This window comes from Jaculus jaculus, chromosome 1 (assembly GCF_020740685.1).
Source record: "Jaculus jaculus isolate mJacJac1 chromosome 1, mJacJac1.mat.Y.cur, whole genome shotgun sequence".
In the NCBI taxonomy this organism is placed as follows: Eukaryota; Metazoa; Chordata; class Mammalia; order Rodentia; family Dipodidae; genus Jaculus; species Jaculus jaculus.
The window spans coordinates 62236766-62260706 of NC_059102.1; the positions used below are offsets into that span (position 1 = coordinate 62236766).

General features: G+C 39.0%; 1 protein-coding gene across 1 annotated transcript in view; it reads left to right on the plus strand.

Moving 5' to 3' along the window:
* The window catches only part of Tmc1 (transmembrane channel like 1), a 144598-nt gene that overhangs the window by 68532 nt on the left and 52125 nt on the right, over window positions 1–23941 (plus strand). Inside the window, exons 5-8 of the mRNA XM_004652980.2 lie at window positions 4383–4473; window positions 6320–6401; window positions 14067–14173; window positions 17094–17192. Coding sequence (XP_004653037.2) covers window positions 4383–4473; window positions 6320–6401; window positions 14067–14173; window positions 17094–17192 — 379 coding nt within the window. The remainder of the gene's footprint in view (window positions 1–4382; window positions 4474–6319; window positions 6402–14066; window positions 14174–17093; window positions 17193–23941) is intronic.

Genomic DNA, 23941 nt, shown 5'->3' on the forward strand with positions numbered 1-23941 from the left:
GGAGAAGCACAACAGAATCAAGGATGGAAAACAAGGGAAAAGGGCTTCTTGGGAGCTGGCTAGAGCCTGCCAAGACAAGATTAGTTGCTTTTCTCAGCGCCCTGACCTTGCTCCTGTTTGGTCACCGTGGCTGTCTCATATCCAGCTGCAAGCGCTTTTCTTCTCTAGTGTGCTCAGCTTCAGGGTCTGAACCCTAACACTCACCTCAGCTGATCTGCTGCCAAGGAGGAGCTGAACTGTAGCCAATGACACTGCATGGCATTGCTGACAATAAATTGAGGGGTCTTCCCTAAATACCCAGCACCTTCAGGGCATTAAGGGAAGGAAGAACTCGTCCCTGAGATTCTGTGACATAGTGATATACAGTGATCTGGACATTGCCTGAAAACCAGACAGGATGTACATAACAAGGTAGGGTAGGATATTAAGACAAATTTGATGTGCTCTGTACAGTCAGAGAAAACTATTAGCAGCTAAAGAAACAAGCTGAAAACTTGGTAACATTCAAACGGAAATTGTATCTATATAGCAAGTGATAAAATACTTATTGATGCCATGAAAATAGGGTTCTCTATAATTATATGAACTTGGAATTAATTTTGTAGTGATTATATAATTTGGTTATACCATTGACTTCCTTCTCTCTTTTTCAAGTTTTACTGATTTAATGTTCATCAGTTCATAAAATTAACACAGTTATCTTCTCAGACAATTATAAACCTTGGCGGAAACATGGAGTAGAATAGCTATTTCCTCATACTTCCAACTAGAGAAAAATCCTGCTTTCTAATTGGCCATTTACTTTGAAATGACATGAATCCAGCAGGCCAAAGGGACTATGGTTTATGGAAAAATTCTCAGATTCTGGTATAGTGGTTGTGCACATGAAGTGAGCACTTGGCTATAGTTGGAAAAAAAAAATATCTGATTTTGCTACCAAGAAGAATTTTTGATTCTCTCTATGTGTTCATTATAGTAGAGAATGATAAGATAACTTCTATACCTATTTGATTTTATCAGTTTAAAAATTCTTTATGCCACATAATTGAATTATAGTTATTTCTATTGTGTACAAAGTAGTGTAAGAGAATCCATATGGTTTATGGGGAAAAAAAAAAACTGCACATGGGGTACAGCATGGTAACACATCAAAACTACAAGCAATTTAAGAAAAACAGCAGTAGCATTCAACACAATTTAATGCTTAAGAAATATGAAAACACTTCAACAAATGTGACTTTGAGAGCTTCCAAGGTGGCTTGTGGAAATGCCCTTCAGGAGTGCTGCATCTTGGGCATTGTGAAGTGTGAGGGGAGGGGTCAGCATGATGCAAACGGTGAGTGTGAGTGTCTTTTTTAGCTGTGAGGGCAGGGGAGGCAGCTGACCATAAGAGATGTGTGCACTCTAAGTGTGCCGAGGTTTCTTGGTATCGCCGAGTGCAGTATGCTGCACTCATCTAGTGTTTCTATGGATATAATCATTCACAAACACCACTTTCATGCTGCATTTGAATCATGCTGTGCAATCTAGTCATGTTACAAAAAAAAATTGTGCTTTGAAAATAAGCATTACAGGAGAATTGGCTGCACAACATTTCCATCTCTTGTTCTTGCCACCCATTCTGACGTGTAGGGAAGACGTTGTTGAAACATTCGTTGCTTGGGAAATCCTGACTTGTTAAAGCTGTGCAGTAATAGAGAACCTGTGTTGACCGGGATCGAGTGTGTGGGCAAGTGTGTGAGCAAGTGTGCTTTTATCTTTAAAGCAGGCACTTGTGAACATGGATACAGAAAGCATCACAAACACAGGTGAGACCACAGGGACAGGGCACAGAGTGGCTTGGAACTAAGGAGCCTCATTTGCATTAAAATGGCTTTGGTTCAGCATTTTCCAGAGTATGTGCTAGGAACCTCCCTCTCTCTGCTCTTATCTCCTGTGTAATAATATGTTTATATTAATATGTGAAATGTTTTTCATAGCCCGAAACTAAAAAACCCAGTCATGAAAGCTCAGCTTATACTATTTACCACAGCTATTGAATCTTTTAGAATTTGTAAAATGTCTTCAAAGTTATCTTTTAATTAATCTTTGCGATCATAGCAGATTGTTTGGTAGTGCCTGTCTAATAATTCTTCTCCATTTTTAGGAGGTTGTCAGGCGAGTTTCAGATAGTAATTATGAAGGGTATAATCTAAGATTGGGAATGACTTTGTCCTTAAGCAGTAGTTGATGTGGAAAATACAGCTATTGATATTTACAGTCATGTAGTTAGCTCAGTATCTGTAGGGTTTACATTAATTAAGCAGTGCCATGGAAGATAAAAATGGCTCTGTTATCAAGAGATAACATGGAGGATCCTATTTGATAACAGATGAGACCTTACCACCATACTAGTATTTTTATGCCAGACTCTAGGTGGACACACAGGAAAATAAGGTGGTCCATCCTGTTCTTAGTAAGTTGATTTGATCATTGTGTAAACTACTCCCTCCATGTCTCAGTGAGCCTTGTGGAAGAGAGGGTAGAAAGAATGTTAAAGCAAAAGATGGGAGGAGGAGGGCTGCAAAATGCTGTGGTCTGGAGACAACATGGCTCATGAATTCAGCAGCTGTGGTTTCCAGTACAAGCTGGAAACTATCAACACATCACCTTCAGTGGAGAAAGCACAGGAGACACCACACGCTCCCAGAGTAGCCAAGGGCAGCTAATGGTTTTGATGGGGATTAATGGGAACAAGGAAGGATGCTAATGGAAGTGAAGGGTGATAAGAAAGGTTATTTGGGAAAAATAAGATCATGTATGAGAATGTCCAAAACAGAAAAAAAAAAAACAACTTTAAAAACATTTCTGTGCTTAATGGGGATACCAGTTACACAGAAATCATCCGCCAATCTTTCATATTTAAGACTCATGTTGTGTGTTGATAGATTTATTTCTGGCCATGTGTGAAGTGTCTCATGCATAAAACCACACTTTCCAGGGCCAATTCAGTTGCTGTAACATTGCACCCGTGAAGACACAATGAGCTTTGAGTTCTTATTGCTACAGAATACGCTGTCTGGTCCCTCCAAGAAGAAAAAATGCAGAGCCATCTCTAATATAAAAATTCTTCCCATCAAATAATCAACACAATGACTACTTTAGCAAGGTCGGGTGGACAGAAAGAATCACCACAGACTGAACAGTTTGAACAAGGCTGGGAATCCACTGTTAGGGAGCCACCAGGTCTGGCTGGTCTGAAGTTTATCTTTCAGGGTTACAGACAGCTTACTTCTTGTTCCCTTACTAATTTTATGTATCTTCACATGATAGCCAGAGGTTAGGTAGTTCTGCTTCTAAGGCAGTGAACCCATTCATGAATTTAATTTTCAACATCTAGTTACAGTCATTCAGTGAATAATGACATTTCAGTCCATGTCCATAGATACTGTGTGGTCTCTTTCCATCTTGGTGTGTACATGTGTACTCTCTACTATTGGCACTAATACAAAAGAGCCCAACAATGAACTTCTAGCATATATTCCTTCAGAATGCTCCTCTGTCAGAACATATCCCTGTTGCTTAGGAATACTGGCTGTACCTCCTCAATGACCCATCTCCATGTGCTATCTCATTGGGGATTAGATTTCAACATGTGAATTTTATGGTAAAACTAACATTCAGTTACATGCCAAAGACCAAATAGGTGTGTACATATTATGTTTAAAATGTTCATATTAGATATTTGGTAAATTAGTAGTTGTTAACAAACCCTAATGTGATTACTAAAAATATATTAATATTTGAAAGTCATGTTGAACTTTAAATCTCTTTCTGACTTTGAGACCAAAATATTTTTTTTTTCTTTTCTACTCTTTTACTTAATTCTCTTTGTTTTATCTTATGACCTTTTTCCTGTTTTAAGCCAGTAACTTTTATGAGGTTACATATCAGGTCAGTATGTGTACTGTAATGTCAGTTAGTCCTAAATACTTTCTCTGGTTTTAACGGAATTTTTGAAAAAGAAGGGAGGGATTTCAAAAGAAACATTCTGGGTTCCAGAATGTGACAAAAAACTTCAGATTTAATTTTATCTGTGGTTGAAGTGAGAAAAACTAGGGATTTTTTTTTTTTTATTTTGACACTTGGCATAAATTCCTTGTTTTCAATAACTCCAGATAATTAATAAGTGAGACTCTTCCTGGCCAGTATTAAAAACAACAACAACCACAACAACATTAAGGATACATGTAACATCTCTAGGCTGTACAATCCAGCCTGCATTCAGCTAAGTGCCTAGAAGACAGGACTGTTTTTGTAATAAGATTAAATATTTCCACTTCTGTAATTCTACTGATGCTAACTCATTTGTGCCCATCTTTTATTTTGTTTGAATTTGTCAGGGAAGCAAAAAAATTTGTGAGTGAGAATGAAGGGGCTCTTGGAAAAGGAAAAGGAAAACGTTGGTTTGCATTTAAGATGATGATGGCCAAGGTAAGTGTTCTCATGATTTGGTTTATGTGATGTCACATTGACCCTTATGGGGAGAGCACAGTGTCTGCCTGAAGGAGGCGAAAACAATCTTACTGCTTGCATGCAGAAAGCACAGAAGAACATAGTTTATTTGCCATAAAACTTTTCTCTATGAGGAAAATTGACTATGAATTTGAAAGAAAATAAGAAAAAAAGATAAGCTGATGGATAGAGATATAGGTTTTTGAGGAATATAATAAACTACCATTTATGCATACCTACTGTGGTCCAAGCACAGAATTAAATCACTACACAGTTAGTTTTAATTTTGATAGTAAAATAGATATAGAAGCGTTATTATTCCTTTCTTTACAAATGTTCTACCAACTAAAATCTGAGTGTATTCCATGGAGACGGAGCTCTGTGGAAGCTCAAAGGTCTTAATTTTCACACACATACACTAACACAAACAAACACACACACATACAAATTTTATTTCCTTTTTATAGTCTGAAAAACTGGTCACATGATGCTTAGGCCTTGTTTCTGGCTTTTCTGTTGGTCACAAGATACATCTAAGTTGTTGGGGTTATATTAATTTATGTACTTTTTTATTTATTTGAGAGTGATAGATAAAGAAAGAGGGAGAGAGAGAGAGAGAGGGAGGAAGGGAGAGAGGGAGGGAGAAGGAGAGGGAAGGAGAGAGAGAGAGAGAGAGAGAGAGAGAGAGAGAGAGAGAGAGAGAGAGAGGGAAAAGAGAGAACACCAAAGACTCCAGCCACTGAAAATGAGCCTCACATATGCCATCTTGTGTATCTGGCTTACATGGGTACTGGGGAATTGAATCTGTGTCCATAGGCTTCACAGGCAAGCACCTTAACCACTGTCATCTCTTCAGCCCCTAGAGTTTATTTTTATTGATGTGTTGTATTTCATATTGTATGAAGGTACCACAATTTATTCATGCATTTATGATATGTTCATACAGGTCATTTCTAGTTGTTAGTAATCTTTTGTACTTCAGACTTATATTGCATCTATTCAGCTCCAGGTTATTCTGGTATAATGTGTGACTATGGAAGTGTTTCTCCTCATTCTCAGTTTTCTTGTAGTTCCCATGACTTTGGATACTCAATAATATGGAATAAGATAAAAAGAAGACCTTTTGTAAAACTCATTTATTATTTTTTTCTTCCTTCTTTTCTGCTATCCCATGCCTTTCTAATTCATTGACTTCTCTGCTTCTATCATAATGAAGTATGCCATGTGAGGAACTATTCAGTAGCCAAATGACCTGTTTATGTGTAATTTACTAAGCCCAGAAGCCCTTCAAGACAGGAGCTATGTCTTAGTTATAATGGAGTTCATTAATTCCTCATGCTGTGAGGATTAAAAAAAACACCTATGTACTACCCTCCTTGTTAACCAAATTCCTGCTTTCTTATTGTCTGGCAGGATGATTAAGTAATTAAGTTTTTTTTTTTTTTTCTTTTTGACTAGGTAGCATATGCCTTCTAAAACAGAGTAAATAAATTTTGAGTCTTTTTTTGGTTTATCATAGAACAACTATCTCACAATGTATGACTCAGGCTGGCCTTGAATTACAGGGCTATGTCAGCCTTCCAAGTACCTGGCATTGTAGGTTTATGCCACCTGGAAATCATTATATTTTCAATTAAGTTGTTTGGAAGTGGTAAGAAATAGTGAGGAATGTAAAACATACTATTTTCTCTTTCAATAAAAATGTAGTATTTGGTACCAGAGACCTCTCTCCAAGCCCATTGTCTTGTGTTGTTTGCTTTGGGAGGGTAACATCTGAGGTCCAATAGGTAGAGGGCGTTACAATTACACTTGACTTCTTTTTCAGAAATGGGTCAAATTCCTCCGTGATTTTGAGAACTTCAAAGCTGCTTGTGTCCCATGGGAAAACAAGATCAAGGCAATTGAAAGTAAGTGCTCACCGGGTTAAATCACATGGGAAAGTTGTCCTAGAATAAAATCCCACAAGATTTTCAGATGCTTTTTGTTTTGTTTTGTTTTTGTTTGTGAACTCTTCAGATAATTAAAACAAACAAACAAAAATAAAATAAAAATAACCAACCAACAAACAAATTCAACTAACCAAAGGAGCAGAAGATTCCTTTTCTCATTCATTTATCACTATAAAGATTCACATGTTAGTCACCAGTCTGTTACTCAGACACAGCACCTGAGATAATGAACTTAAAAAAGTTTATTTTTTCAAAGTTTTTAGTCCAAGTCATTTGATCCTGTTGCTTCAGGCCTGTGGTGACACAGTATGTTATAGTAACATCAGGTGACAGAGGAGGTCAGGTCACCTCATAGCAGTCAGAAAGCGAATGAGAGACTGCAAAGGGTGTGAGCCCAGATTCTTTTCAATGTCATGCCCCCAATAATCTCACTTTCTTATGGTAGACCCACTTCAAAAAGGTTCAACTGCTTTTCAATGATGTACGGCTGGCAACCAAGCCTTTGACACATGGGACTCTGGGGGCTATTCCACATTCCAAGTATGGCAACACATTAGCACTTGCCAAGGAGACTTTACTCTCATGTCTTACTTTAGAAAACCATTCCAGTCTTGAACTAATTTCCTTACTTAGACAGGAAAGTTAGCATTGTGTGCAATGACATTCACGTTGTTGTGAAGAGTGTAGTTTTAGTTTGGCAGTTAACATGACATTGTAAACATATACTCATGAATTTTACACAATAATCAAACTGAACAATGATTAAAAGCAAAGTCTTCATGACTGACATTCAAACCTGTGGAGAATAAGCAACAGGAAGTTTATAGCGTACCTTCATGCTGTACAACATTCTAGGAGAAAAAAGGCTGTCTAGTGTGGTGCTAATGGCATAGCATAAGGCAAAGTAAAATGAAAATAGTATAAATAGAATAGCAGTTCAGTAAAAACCATGCTGTATGTAAAGAAAAATGGATTTTTCCCCCCCCAAAACGAGTAAAATCCTGCCCTGTTGTGATTCCTAAGATTCTGACAAAGGTTTGATTTTTCTCCATGTATGTCTAGACCAGAAGTTTGTTTTCCTTCGGGCAAAATATGGCATTGCAAAATTATAGAGGCTCCATATGGAGACACAGCTGATGGCTATCACACTGACATGAGTAGGCCTGTTTTAGAAGTGTCTGGCCCTCAGTTCTTGGTCCCTCCTTGACTAGTAATTGCTGATGACCATGATTTAAAATGTGTCAGCTCATGCATGGTATTCTTTCCTCATGTTCCTCATGACATGGATTTCTTGGCTTATCTTAACATTTCTTCCTATCAGAATACCACATCTTAAATTTAGCATCTTAATATGATCTTACTTCATTTAACATTCATACTTTTTTATTGGACAAAAGCAGGTGTTTTGTTTAGTTTATGCTTAGAGCTCACTTGGCACTTAATACATATGTTTTGAAGAAGATTTCAAACACAAGCTGGGTGTGGTGGCACATGCCTTTAATCACTGCACTGAAGAGACAGAGTGGGAGGATCACCATGAGTTCGAATCCACCCTGAGCCTACATAGGAAATTCCAGGTCAACCTGGGCTAGAGTAAGACCCCACCTCAAAAAACAAATTAAAAAAAAGAGATTGCAGACACATTTTCCAAATGTCTACTCCATTTTTAGATTTACAGAAAAGGATTTTAGGTAAGTTTAGAAAAGAGCAGAAATAATGGACTTCTTGGATTTTAATGGTACAGCTGAAACATCTGACCTTAGGAGAACTGAGGAACAGAAAAGTGACTGGAGCATTAAGATCTTGATTCATCAACATCATCAATTATTTATTTCTAGAATACACCAGAGCATGTAGGTTCCAACATCTTTCAATGATAATGTCATGCTCATTTGTGTTTTATAGACAAAAGTGAAATAATTTTTACCAAAAAATAATTGAGTGTAGGATAAGTTACCTACATCTTCACCATCTATCAGGGGTGCCACAGTGACCAACTGAGAGATGCTCAATAATTCTTTTCCTCTTTCTCTAGTAAATTTGAAGAAGCCAAGCTGGAAAGTTAACTAAGCATGGTTTATATTCCTTCCCATGTAGTTTATTGTTTGAGTGGGTTCTTCTGACTTACCCGCTGGCAATGTTACTTTCCCTAAACTGTGAAAAGCTGACCCTTATTTTGTTCTGTCAACTATCACCACAGCTCTCATTTAGAACCCCCATGTGTCAGACACTCAGCCAACATCACTTCACTTAGTCGTCAGTGTGCCTGTGGTTCTGTCATGCATTGTTCTGTAGTGTAGCTGTGATTCAGTGCAGCTGTAGCAGTGCTGAGATAGACGTTCCAGCCTATGAAGCTTCTTACTGTGAGGCAGCGCCACTTGCTGACTCCAGAGCTGTCATTTTGAGTCAGACTGCCTGATCAGAGATTGCCAGCAATTCTCTATTCTCCGTTCCCCTATAGTTCCAGACTATCAGGCCATGCCCGCCTGTTTACATGGGTGCTAACAGTCAAACTCAGGTAACCTCAGGCCCCATCAGGCCCTCATGCTTTCACAAGATGTAGCCATCTTTCCAGATATCTAGTACACATTCTGTGATGTATAATTTTTATTTTATTTTAAATTTTATTAACATTTTCCATGATTATAAAAAAAAATCCCATGTCAATTCCCTCCCTCCTCCCCATACTTTCCCCTTTAAAATTCCATTCTCCATCATATTACCTCCCCATCACGATCGTTGTACTTACATATATACAATATCAACTTATTAAGTACCCTCCTCCCTTCCTTTCTCTTCCCTTTATGTCTCCTTTTTAACTAACTGCCCTCTGCTACTAAGTATTTTCCTTCTCACACAGAAGCCCAGTCATCTGTAGCTAGGATCCACATATGAGAGAGAACATGTGGCGCTTGGCTTTCTGGGCCTGGGTTACCTCACTTAGTATAATCCATTCCAGGTCCATCCATTTTTCTGCAAATTCATAACTTCATTTTTCTTTACCGCTGAGTAGAATTCCATTGTATAAATGTGCCACATCTTCATTATCCACTCATCAGTTGAGGGACATCTAGGCTGGTTCCATTTCCCAGCTATTATAAATTGAGCAGCAATATACATGGTTGAGCACGTACTTCTAAGGAAATAAGATGATTCCTTCGGATATATGCCTAGGAGTGCTATAGCTGGGTCATATGGTAGATCAATCTTTAGCTGTTTTAGGAACCTCCACACTGATTTCCACAATGGCTGGACCAGATTGCATTCCCACCAGCAGTGTAGAAGGGTTCCTCTTTTTCCACATCCCTGCCAACATTTATGATCATTTGTTTTCATGATGGTGGCCAATCTGACAGGAGTGAGATGGAATCTCAATGTAGCTTGTGATGTATAATTTATAATCAGTCTTAGTTGTATTATGAGCTATATAAGATTCTTTATGCTTTTGTATGAAAATTATTTTAAAATTTATACTGACAATAGATTTTTATTGTGAGCCCACTTAAATCTCCATATTCTTTCCAGAATATAGTTGGATAAATATTTATTTATAAAATATATTTTATTATAAAACTAACATCAGTGCCTTATCTAAAAGAAATGAAAATTTAATCATACAAAGGCTTCATAAATATTCCTTTGGAATGTTAGATCTATTCTAATATATCACATCGTATTTCACTTTCAGCATGAACTTGACATTTACTCATTATTGAGTAAATGCACACTGAGATCTTACCATGCACTAAGGGTGTTTCTAGGCACTATCACTGCTGGCTAAGACAGACAAAACACCTGTATTGGTCTATATCCAGATATATGAATAAGTTATATTATATGTAAATGAGCAATAAGAATGATATCCTTTATATTACATGTTTCATGTAGATGCCATACTCATCATTTTTTCCAATCCATAAGCCCTCCCCCTGCTCAGTCTCTAAACACTTTTCAAACCTTCACTGAGTTTCCACAAAACTTGACCATTACCTGACAGGATCAAGAGGAACTCATGTCTGTGTCTGAACCTCATGCTGTTACCATCTTGATTGCAATGGGATCCCAACTTTTTTCATTAAAAAATGATTTTATAATCCCTATCTCTTAGGAGCCCGTGAAGTTCTACATTCTGTGAGAAGATACTGTGGGAAGACCATTAGTTTTCTATCTCTGACTTTTTTTTATGAGAGAGAGAGAGAGAGAGAGAGAGAGTTAGTTGGCATTTCAGAGTATCTAGCCACTGCAGTGAAACTCCAGATGCTTGTGCTATCTTGTGTGAATGTGTCACTTTGTGTGTCTGGTTTACGTGGGTTTTGGGGAGTTGAACCTGAGTCCTTAGGCTTCACAAGCAAGTGCCTTAGCTGTTAAGCTATCTCTCCAGCCCTATAGCAGCCTTTTGTAGTCAATGCCTAAAATTTCAGGCTTTTTCTCATTAACACACCTTATTAACCATACACAGGCCTCTGTTGGTGAACAAACTGCATGCAAGCATTGTCCATATCCAATAAGATGCAGACATTAATATTAAAACCAGAAATTACATAAGTGAACTTCTTTTAGATGATACTATAAATTTTACACAGAATCAAAATGTACTTTTGTGTGTGTGTGTGTGTGTGTGTGTGTGTGTGTGAGTGTGTCAAGACAGGGCCTTTGATTTCACCAGTTGGTTCATGGTATCTGTTTTAGTATTTCTTGTTTGCTATTGCTCCTCCCCCATGACAGTAGATGGGATGTGAACAGACCATGTACGTGTAGATTTCTCAGTCTCTTTGCTCTATGTAGGTCCTTTCTAAAATCATGCTAGTTTTAATGGCATCCACTTTATTGAAATTCATTTTCTTTACACTTCAGATTCTATAAAGAATCCATTTTTAAATAAAAAATGTGGAAGTATTTTTGTGTTCCCAAACTTCAGTTTGGAAGGCTTTTGCTTTGAAAGTATATTTTATCCATAGTGCCTATGTGTGGATTGGAGGAGCAGATACTTCCTGAAATATGAGTTTTTTCCCTTTTACATTTAAGCATATTTAAAAAAAACCAAAATTTTAAGTTCAAGAATCTCATTTGCCAGTGGTTGTTGTATGAGGACTGAGTGAAGGCCATGATGATAGAATAGCAAAATGGTATGTAGGCAGGTCTGCAAGCAGCAAGGAAGGTAGGGGGAAGGAAAAAAGGGAAGGAAAAGTAAGAGAGGAAGGCAGGTAGGCAGGCAGGCAGGCAAGCAGTAAGCAAAGGAAAGAAGGAAGAGAGGGATGGAGTATCCATATTCTATGTTTGAGCCTGTAGACTAGAAGTCTCATCTGTGTTTACACAAGAAGCCTCACTTACCCCAGCTGTCCAGAGACAGTAAATTAGGAGTGCAGTAAGTGACCAATGGGCTGGAAGCCCACTGCCTTCAGTGGAACATGATAGAGAGCCTGGCTGAGCAATCCTCAGGTTGTTACCAGAGAGCAGGGGTAATAGCCATGAGCGATAGGAAGCCACCGGGAGCAAGGTGGATGATAAGATGTCCTAGGAGGGTCAGATATGCTGTAGAGTTGCTCAGAGACACTGGTGAACATGGCTACAGTACCTTGGTGGGGGATCAAAACTATATGATCTTAGAAACTTTGCGTAGTGCTTGTTGCAGCTAACTTCTCATTGCTGGGGCCAATTCCTGACTAGAGCATCTATTGGCAGGGAGGAAAGCATTTATTTCAGGCTTATAATTTCCTGGGGAAGCTTCATCATGGCAGAAGAAGCTGGCTCACTTCATCATATATCCACAGCAGAGAGACAATAGCCGTACCAGTAAGCATGTGTTGACTCTGAGCAAAACCTAGAGCTGGACTCAAGATCCACTTTCAGTGAAACACCTTCTTCAGCAGGGCTCCCTCCACCTGCTGAACACTAAGTAGGAAGCTTAATAAAAAAAAATTAAAAAAATACCCAAGGTTATGGGACTATTTCCATTCAAGTGCTTTATCCATTTATAATGCGACTGGATCTAAGTTCTATTTTGGAAATAAACACTAATATTTAGACTTCAAAGTCATTGATTTCCTCTTAAATATTTATTTACACATTGACCTCTTTAACTTCCTAAGAAAAACATTGCCCCTGTATTATGGGAATAAATTATGGTGCATAAAGAATAGATCAAACCGTAGAAACAGAGATATTTCTCATGTAAGTTTGGATTCATCTTAGTAAGTAGAGACTGGTATTTGCTCCGTCTGAACCTTCTGTAAGAATGCTTCCCCTTTCGGAGCACCAGTTACAATATGGGGTTTGCTGAATGAAACAGATCAAAGGGGCTGATGCAGAGGACAGCTAAGGTGTTTCCTTGCTTCCTTTTTTGTGCAACTGAAAATGATCATAGAGAAGCTTGGGAAAACTAACAATGATGCTAAACCTAAGTGAACATCAAAGAAATTTTGACTTTTGTGTATCTACAACATATAAACCTAGGACTTGAAATTCCTGTCTTTTTTTTTATTCATGTATTTATTTTTGGTTTTCCTGGCCATTAAGACTTGGATAGATAACTTTATTCCCTACTCTGGGGACATTTGTGAATTGAGAGACATTCTTGCCTGTTTCTGCCCATTGTGTCCCCAGAGCTGAATCATGCTCATGTCTGCCCCTAGGTGTTAAGTCTGGCTGTTTAACACCTGCCAATGATTTCTATTCTCGTTTTAAACAACATACTGTTTATATTGCTTTAGAAAGCCCTACTCAGTGTGGTTTGGTCTCTTTGAAGCTGCATCTGTCATTGTTTTTTTCATTCATTATACTCTGAGCACACAAAGCACACAGGCCTTGTTCAGATGCCCACAGCTCAGGCCCCTCAGGATCTTTGTTCTTTCCTCTGCCCTAGCTGCTCTTACCCTGGCTTGGCACAATGGTGTCTTTTTCTCAGATCTGTCTTAATGCTGTCTTGTCTGAGAGATATACTGTTCTCTTGACACTGATGGAAAACAACCCCTCTCAACAGTTTATCTTGTCCTGTATTTTTGACTGGCTATAATTATGGTACATACATGTCATACACACACACACACACATATGTATATATGTACATATATACATATATGATTTATGTTTATATTTATATTCACATAGCATATTTGCCATTTTGACATCTCACTGATATATCAGTTCTTAGAACAGCCAACCTGCCTGTGGTTGTGTGGTTGTGCTTTATATTAAAGAAAATTCCTGCCAGAAAACACTTGGTAAAGTGGTGTGGTGTGAAACTCAGGGCCTATAGTGTTCCTGTAAAATGCCAGTAGGAGGAGAAAGCACAAGAAAGTCTTTAGAAGTATCTGGAAGGGATTGGTGAACATTGTTTTGGAGAAAGGAATGCATGGCTTAGTTTGCCGAGGAAAACAATGTAGCTGCTCAACAAAGGGCGGCTTATCCTCAAATGGACCTTAAAGGTTTCAGTTGCAGTCTACATAGCAGCACTCGGCACACCTAGGACTTGAAGGTGAGTGTACTGCCATGTCACCAAGGTGTCCTCATTCAGGAGAAGAAGGCTAGAGCTTGCAAATGTACAAAGGACCACTGTTCCTCTTAGTGGACGGACTTTGGCTGGTCACCACCTCCCCTTCAGCTATTTTCTTTTCTTCCTGGTAGGTCAGTTTGGCTCTTCTGTGGCCTCATACTTCCTCTTCTTGAGGTGGATGTATGGCGTCAACATGGTCCTCTTTATCCTCACATTCAGCCTCATCATGTTGCCAGAGGTAAGATCTCACTTCCAATTTGCAAGACAAGTTGGAAAAAAAAAAATCTTCCAATTTTTCTTTTAGAAAAACTTATTGCTTTTTAGAAGTAGAATGACTAAGTAGCTCTGATGGATTTGTAACAAGTTTAACCTTCAAAATGGTACATGGCCGGGCGTGGTGGTGCATGCCTTTAATCCCAGCACTTGGGAAGCAGAGGTAGGAGGATCATGGTGAATTCGAGGCCATCCTGAGACTACATAGTGAATTCCAGGTCAGTCTTAGCCAGAGTGAGACCCTACCTCAAAAAAAAAAAAAAAAAGGTACCCATGGGTGAGAGGTCTTCCGTGCTCCATGTGGCCCTCATGGAATTACATATGTGTTTATGTTTAAATGAGCACTTTTAAAATGATCACATTTTATGGAATCAACACCCCAGTGTTGAGCACACTTGCTCAAGCAGAAGCTTTGCTACCTTTGAATCACCTTTATTCAGGTTGTTAGGTTTGCTTTCAAAGAAATGCTTCTTCATACAACTCAAAGTGCCTACCATCTCTAAACTGAAACACACACACACAAGCACACACTCACAACACAAAATGACCATTTTTTTCTGTCATCAAGTTATACCTTCCACATGTACACACTGTAAGTAAGGTCAGGTGGAGGTGCAGTCTCTTAGGACCCCAAAGTCAGCAAGTGAAAGAGGCGGGACTGAAACTGAAGAGGAGAGAGCAAATCCCGGAACTGAGCTGGGGTGTGTGATCCTGAGCTCTTTGGATGCTATCCTTACAGAAGTGAGCTGGATTTGATTTAACATACCAAGAACCTGTATTTCAATTACCAGCATTTCAAGGCTAATTTGTTTGCTGCAACATTGGCAATTTCCAAAATTTAGGGCCTCAGTGACAGTTTATACCCTCCAATGTATAAGCTGTGACAGTTTCTCTACCAGGCTTCATTGTTAGCATCAGCAGAATGCCTGACAGCCAGGAAGAGATGCACACTTGTTTCCTAATGTACTCAGCCTCCCAGCAAAGTTATGAGGGAGATGATAGAGTTTCCTTTCCTCGTGTAAATAAATATCGAGTCACATAGAATTAGGTAAGTTAATGACTATTACTAAGTTATTTATTTTTTGTTAAGCTGCTCTATAGGCTGCTAGGATCCAGGAGTCCATATATATATATTTTTCGAGGTAGGTTTCACTCTAGACCAGGCTGACCTGGAATTCACTATGGAGTCTAAGGGTGGCCTCGAACTCACGGCAATCCTCTTACCTCTGCCTCCTGAGTGCTGGGATTAAAGGCATGTGCCACCACGCCTGGATTTTTTTTTTTTTTTTTTGGAGATAGGTTCTCACTCTTTAGCACAGGCTGGCTCAGAGCTTACTGTGTAGATCAGGCTAGCCTCTAAACTATGGCAGTTCTGTTTCAGAGTCCTTAATGCTGGGATTCAAGTGTGTGCCACCATGCTTGGCCAGGGTTTTGTTTTAATCCCCCCCCCATCCTTTTTGCATTTTAGGCATCTAGTTTTATAATTCCCCTGATAATTCTAGGTCTCAGAGGATAGTGGAAATAAATTAGAAGTACGGTGTAGTTTTTTTTCCAACTTAAAGTCTTAGTCAATTCAGCAAAATGTGTGTAGTCACTCATTTCAAACAAAGCTCAACTTTATTTCTGCCCATTTGCCCAAGGAAACCTGACTATCCTAGACCATCAGGCTTAACCACAACACTAAGTATCTTCAGAGGCAGGTAGGTCTGCCCTCTACCGCTAGGGTTACTCTTTCCCATATGCTGTGCTGCCTCCCTATGGAGGACATGAAATTGGACCGCAGGAGGCTGTGCAATGTGCGGCGTGTGCTGGATGGGGTGAACACGTGTCCCACGCACTCTCAGAGTTAGGATCATACTAGATTTGGATGTTCCTTCATAGGCGTGCACTGATGCTAAGGGGCATCAGCATAAGTAGCAAAAGACCTTGAGCCCCGTGACAGTGGACGTGTTTTTCAGCTGCCTTTACTCAGCAGCCTTACCCAGCATTATTCTGAAGTATGTGGCCTTTTGACCCAGATTTCTTTGTCTTTCCACAAGCCTGGTGTCTTCTCTGTTCTGTGTGCCTCCCAACTTCGGGGTGAAGCAGTATGTGTAGAAAGCAACTCCTATTCTGTTCATAGCAGACAGCTAGAGCAGCCCAAGGGCTCGGGTGAAAGACCATGTGGCCTGCGGAGGGAGGGAGCGAGGACCTCGCGCTTCACCCGTCCTGTTTCGGGCTCTACGGGAGGGAAGCGGCTCTCCTGGACAAGCCATGGAGCCTGAGCTCTCTTTATCCAGTTCTCACCAAGTCACTTTCTATAACCTTTTTCTTGTTCTGTCCCTGGCCAGCTGCTCCCCAGTGCTGTTCTCCGTAAAAGTGCTTCTTTTTTAATCCACAGCACAGAGTCCACAGCAGCGACCCTGAGTTGGGGACGGTACAGATACTGCAAGTGTTCTTTTCCTGTAGACATCCTCCAGTCACATGGTGGAGTTCTGGAGACTTCCCTCTTTTCAAATAAGGGGGGCTATCCCTCTGTCACCACTCCTGTTCTCATATGAAACCTTGGCTACTACACTTTTGGGGCACACTATCACTCCCCCAAAGGCTAACTCTTTCTGGACCTCCTCTCTGACTATGACAGAGGTGGTTGGGAAAAGTGTCTTGGGGTCTATGGTTGGCTTTCTTCGCTATTGGCCTCACTGAACTCAATATGTAGGATCCTCAATCATTCTTTTGTTCCTAGTTCTGGAGTTAGTTGACTCCCAGAAAATTGAACAAAACATTGAGACTTACAGCATCCTTGTGAAGAAGTTTCAGAAGTGCTTTTAAACAAAACCATTTGCGAGCACATGTGCGGCTCAGATTGTGTTTGTTTTTGTAACTGCTCTTTTTGCTCGATGCAGTACCTCTGGGGTTTGCCGTATGGCAGTTTACCTAGGAAAACAGTCCCAAGAGCTGAAGAGGCATCTGCAGCCAACTTTGGTGTTTTGTACGACTTCAATGTAAGTGTCTTCACACAACCGGGTTGGAAGGGGAACTGACTTTCTCTCATGTTCTTCCACTGTATATCTCTATGGCCTCCGCCACTAGGGCTGGCAGAATGCCCTAAGAGAGAGGTCCCTGCATCCTGCTTAAATTCATATGCATATGAATAAATTTTAGAAATATGATTAAATGGAAATTTGGACTAGTGAATAAAGGTGAGCTCAAATTCAAAGACTTAAAGTGAATATTCTTAACTCTGCCTTTGAAAATGAACAAAGGCAGAATTTTCAAATCAGCTTTTAGAAAAATCCTGGGGGATTCTTTATAAAATTAGTTTTTCTAGTTAGTATTAACCCCTGTACTTCCTAAACAAGCCTCAGTGTTAATCAGTGTTTTTAGATCATCATTACTGAATAAAGCTAAGCATTACATACTATGAAATTATAACTAATAAATAACACTATTACTATTATTAACAGCTTTCCTTTATTGTAGCACCAAAATGAGCACTACTCTGCTGTAGTACTAGAATAAGTATTACTCATTTACTCGCTTCCGAAGGCAGAGACTCATTCCATCCCATTGATAAGGCATTTTGCAATATGATAAAAGTCTATTTTAGTGACAGAATTCCATGCATTCTTTTTAAGTGCTAACCAGTCTAGGGATGTTTGAAAGTACAAGATTGGGAGGAAGGAGTTGCAAGGCAACTACTGGGGGAAAACTGATAATTCAAGAGACTTTAGAGAGGATAGCAAAGGATCAAATTTCATTGATTTGACATAACGAGAAGAATCAAACATCAACTTTCTCTTTGTAGTGCTAATATGTACTTTCACAGATATCTTGATTTCTAAGCCATGAGCTTTCTAAGAAGGGATTATGGTTGCTACAACTTCATTTCAGTTTCTAGTTTAGCTCTCACTCAGTGGACTGCTGCCATGAATATTCTGCTTTCTGTTTCTGTATTTCTGCCTTTTCTAGACATTTTAGATAAATCAGATGATATTTAATAATTTGAATATTATTAGCTGGCATCCTGAGTCAGGGGAGAATTGATAGAGCCTTGTGATGAAGACCAATCCACATCAATTTATGTGACTAGTACCTGAGCATATAAGGTTTGCATAAAGCATAGTAATAACAGCAAGAAGTTTTGGCACTTTGAATATTCATTGCAATCACTCAGTGTCTTTTTGTTTATAAAGATAAATGTGATACTGATATTGGTTCATTGTACTCAGCTAGAGGAAAGACATGTAGGTCACTACTGGACAGCATCCTGTGCTCTACATTAACACAGGGAGAAAAGGGAGCTTGGGGAACTCAGTGTAAGTGTTTGAGCACTCTGATTTAGCAGATGTGGCTTTTCCAGAAAAGATGGTCTCTGAATAAAAGGGATGTCCCAACTTTTATTTTGTTTGAAATTCAGTTTTACTATGATATAATTTACAAACCCTAAAATTCACTCCCCCACATGTATAGTTCAACAATTTTAAATAAATGTATGCAGCTCTGCACTCATCATCCCAAGCCAGTTTAACATATGCTCAAACCTCCCAGGAAGTTGCTCTGTGCCTATCTGTAGTCCATCTCTCATCCCATCCTCTGGTCTCAGGCAAACTACTTGAATTTCTACAATTTTGCCTTTTTGTAATGCTCATAAAAGAATTAATGTAATGACATGGCATTAGTCTTTTGGATCTGGTATCTTCCACTTAGACTTATGTTTTGAGGTTTATATGCATCAATAATTCATTCTAGAGTGGTGTTGCCTTGCATGACTAATTAATTTTGTTTATCCATTCACCAGTGAATGGATACTTAGTTATACTGTCCCTCTTTTCTGGTTATCCTGAGTAATTCTATTGTGAACATTTGCTTGTGTATCTTTTGTGGAATAAGCTCTTATTTCTGTTAGGAAGGGAATTACTGAGTAAGTATATGTTTGCCCTTTTCCAGATTAGCTATACATTTAATATTTCAACAGCATGATGTGCAAATGCAATTTCTCCATAGCATCAATTGGTGTTATTAGTCTTTTTGGGATAGCCTATTTGTCAAAATTGAAATTGTATTTCTCTATAGCTTTTAATTTACATATCTTTTTAGATATTGACAAATTATAGCTGTATACACACACACAACTTTTTGAAGCACAAAGTGTTGTTACAGTGTTTAACACAAATGGAATGATTAAATCAAGATAATTAATTTACCATGGTCTCAAATATTTGACGATTTTTATGGTGAGAACATTTGAGATTTCTTCTCTCAATACTTAAATGTATAGTACTTACTTATTTACTGTTATCATGTTATGCAATAGATCTTTTTTTTTTTTACTTTTAAAAGGATTTTTAAAATTTAGTTATTACAGTCAGATAGAGAGAGAAACAGAGTGAAAATGGGTATACCAGGGCTTCTAGCCACTGTATACAAACTCTAGACACATGTGCCACTATGTGCATCTGGCTTATGAGGGACCTGGAGAGTCAAACCTGAGTCCTTAGGCTTTGCAGGCATGTGCCTTAACTGCTAAGCCATCTCTTCAGCCCCAAAAGATCTTTATTTATTTATTTTTATTTTTTTAATTTTTAATTTATTTATTTGAGAGCAATAGGAAGAGAGAGAAAGAAGGAAAGAGAGAGAGAGAGCATGCAGAGTGGGCGTGCCAGGGCTTCTAGCCACTGCAAATGAACTCCAGACACATGCACCCCTTTGTGCATCTGGCTGTCATGGGTCCTGGGGAATCAAGCCTCGAACCAGGGTCCTTAGGCTTCACAGGCAAGTGCTTAACTGCTAAGCCATCTCTCCAGCCCCCAAAAGATCTTTTTAAAAAACCCTTCAAACTTATTCTACCTGTCTACCTGGTACATTTGATTACTGTTTCCCTGTTTTTCCCTTGCCAGCCTGTGGTAGAGTGGGAACTCCATTCTTCTCTTTGCTTCTGTGAGATTAGTTGGTTAGGCTCCACATAAGTGGGAACATGTGGTTTTTATTTATTTATTTTATTTATGCTACCATAGAGGAAAGCATGGGCCATTCTTAGGTTCTCTGAAAATGCACAAGTCTAATGTGCAAAGAGCACAGAGATACCAGGAAGGAAGGCTGGTTCAGGCATTTGAACAGTTTAGTGGCCATGGATTGACTCATTCATTCTAAGAAGTGTAATTTGTCATATAGGTTGGACTTTCTGTAGAGATGCTGGTGTATGAAAGAGAAAAGCATTAAGCTTGCACTTGCAGAACTCTAAAAGTAGTTGCAAGCACTACCTCTTGGGGTAGAAGAGTCTACTGACCTAAAAGGGTCAGAACAACTTTAGGTGGAGGTGAAAAGGGACGAAGTCTGACACTCTTGGATCCTCCTTTACAGCTCAGCCCTTGTCACTTGTGAGCACTTAACTCATTTAACTCTCTTGAATTACCGGAAGACATGTGTCATGTGATGCATACAGTATCAGCCAGGCTCATGGCTCCAAAGAGTCACAAAATACCGTTTACAAAGCAATATGATTTTGATCTTTTTATTGAGTGATCTAATGGGCCTTACTATTCAAAAGGGAAATTTGTTTTATTAAAATGACAAGAAATATAAATATGATCTAATATGTATGCTATAAACCAATTACAAATAGAAGAATGAATTTAAATCAATGTGTTAATCATCTTCCTGTCACTATAATAAAATGCCTGAGATAATTTAATGAAGAGAAAGGGTTTATTTTGCTCTTTGTTCTGAAGGGTATAGTCCAAAGTCAGGCACATGTTGCTTTGGGCCTCTGGTACAGGGTGCCAGATGGCAATGGCAGGAAGTCTGTAATGAGTAAACTATTCACCTCATGCCCCAGGGCAAAAACAATGAGTGAGATTCCTCTACTCCCCTTAAACATTAGGCTTTCAATAACCCAGGGTCCTGCCCCTAGGTGTCAACTCCCAAAGACCTCCCAATAGCACCACCCTAAGAACCAGACCTTTAACACATCAGTCTGGGGGATACTCAAGATACAAACTACAATAATCAGAGGAGGATGTCTCTGCTTCCAAGACACTTGGAGGCCCAAGGATGATGGAGGGGTGATAAAGAAGAAGAGACTGTCAAGTTTTGCAAGGAGAAAGAAGGAACAAGGAGGAATTTGGAACTAGCTTAAGTTGATACCACATGTGAGATATAAGAAAATATACACCTAAGATGATCAGGAGTTTGCTCAGTTGGCAAGTGTGAGGACCTGAATTTGGCTCCCCCCGCCCACACATGTAAATACCAGGCATTTTCATACATGACTGTATTCCTAGTGCTAGGGAGAAAGAAACAGGAGGATCCCTAGGGTTTTCTGGCCAGCTAGTCTAGTTAAACTGGCTTATTTAGGGACCCTGTCTCAATAAACATGGTGATGAGAAATTGAGGAAGACATCTGACATTGACCTTTGGCCTCAACTTACACATGTATACATGTACAAACATACACATATGAATATATACACAGATATACATATGCATACACATATAAACATGCATATAAACATGTATGCATGCACACACAGCATACATGTATACACATAGGAATACATGAACACACACATAAGAAAGAAAAATATCCAAGCAGAAAATAAGGGGGGAAGTAGTCAGCTTTTTTCAACTTGAAGATACCTTGTACATTAATAATAGGTTGATGTGAGTCCACTTGCTTTCCATTTCCTAGTGTTCATACAGACGTGGGAGGAAGTGGAAACATTTGAAGGGTCAGCAGAAGAGAGTGAACATATATTTGGTTTTGAGAATGAAGCTTTGCATTTATTGTTAAATTTTACCTTTATAAGCAGATAGAGGTTATTAATCTTTTACAGTTGCCAAAGACAACACCTACAATTAAAGGAAGCACTGAAAGTCTAACTATAATCTGGCTGATTTTCATGTCAAGTTGTTTGTTTTACTTTTACATACTATCTCACGCCTATTTCTTCTTTCATATTTGAAATTTCATATTTGAAGCTTGTCGTCAAAGGACTTTGGTCCACTAAAGTAGGAATGTCGATAAGTTGGAGTTGAACTTCTTGTTAAAGCAGCTGTTTTAAAGAAACCTTCAAAGTAAGAGTGTCTACTCTGGAATACAACTCATGTAATTTCCTTCTTCTTTTATTGCAGTGGCCATACTTAGGAGATGCATATTTTGATATATACGTAAAATAAAGTATCTTCTGCTTTAGGAGTATAATAGTACTTCAAATGTGTTTTTAAATTCAGGGAGTCCTTTTAGAGAGGTGAATGGTTTTATTTTGTATGAGAAAAACAATACTAAACCATATTACATGTCTTCCGTAATTTCTCATCACCGTGTTTATTGAGACAGGGTCCCTAAATAAACCAATTCAACTAGACTAGCTGGCCAGAAAACCCTAGGGATCCTCCTGTTTCTTTCTCCCTAGCACTAGGAATACAGTCATGTATAAAAATGCCTGGTATTTACATGTAATATGGTATTTACATTTGGAGGAAAATGCCCAGAGAGAGAAAGGAAAAGGGAGCATAAGTGGGAGGAATCCAAAGATTAGTCAACCACACCCCACATCTACCTTTTGTGACTGGTGCTCAGTCACTAGCTGGGGCAGTGTGCTGTGACTTCAGTTTAGCACTTCAGGATGCACTCTGGTGAGCACAACGGGGTAGCCTCTGGAGGCTGCCTCCTGAGGGAGATCTGAGCAACATACCTCGATGCCAACTACCAGGGCATGTTGGCCTGGGACATGAATGTACCCTGACTTCTTCACTTGTCTCTGCTGGACTTTAAGGACTGCTAGGGTGATTAAGAGTCTTAGAAGTCAACTAGCCAATAAAACTCCTCAATATATTCTGTTGTAATTTCTACTTTGTGAGACACAAGAATACTTCCTACACGCGCGCGCGTGTGTGTGTGTGTGTTTTCTAGGGACCTTGTACATGCTATACAATGCTGTCACTGAACTATATCCCCCCAGCTCATGACTACTTTTTCTATGTGGTAAGAAATAAAACATGGCATCTTATTTTATAGCACTGAGATTGTCTTATTTTGCATGTTTTCTTAAAATGTTTATTATTATTTATTTACTATAGAGAGAGAATGAAGGAAGGAGAGAATGGGCATGTCATGGCCTCTAGCCACTGCAAATGAACCCCAGATGCATGTGCCACCTTGTGCATCTGGCTTATGTAAGCACTAGAGAATTGAACCTGGGTCCTTGGGCTTCATAGGCAAGTGCCTTAATTACTAAGCTATCTTTCTAGCCTTTGTAATAGCTTTGCGGATTTAAATTATAGAGAAAAATTAGCTTCTTTATAGCTTTACTGTCTCTGAAACACTTTTTGATGTTTTGATTTATTAAATTTGAGCACAAGATTATAATTTTCACATTACTTTGTTGAATGGTTTACTGTGTATACGTGAAGTGAATAAATAGGGAGCAGGAATTTGGAAAGGGTTGATGTAAATGACAATCTGAAGGTACTTATCCTGACTACTGATGGCTAATGGTCACCAGAAACTATGTATTTATTCACTCAGTCTTTTCCAAACAAAATGGAATGAGGTACATGCGATGGAATAAGGGTCAACAGAGTGCCAAGGCATCTTCCCTGCCCATGAGGATGTTACAGTATAATTGTTTGTGCAAACTAAGCACAGCCATACAAGGTAAGAATTGCAAGGTATCAGATATCTGTCTTAGGCATATTAAGGCCTAGTGGGGTAGGTGCAGTGTTGAAGTTTACTGGAATTTGCTTACTTGGA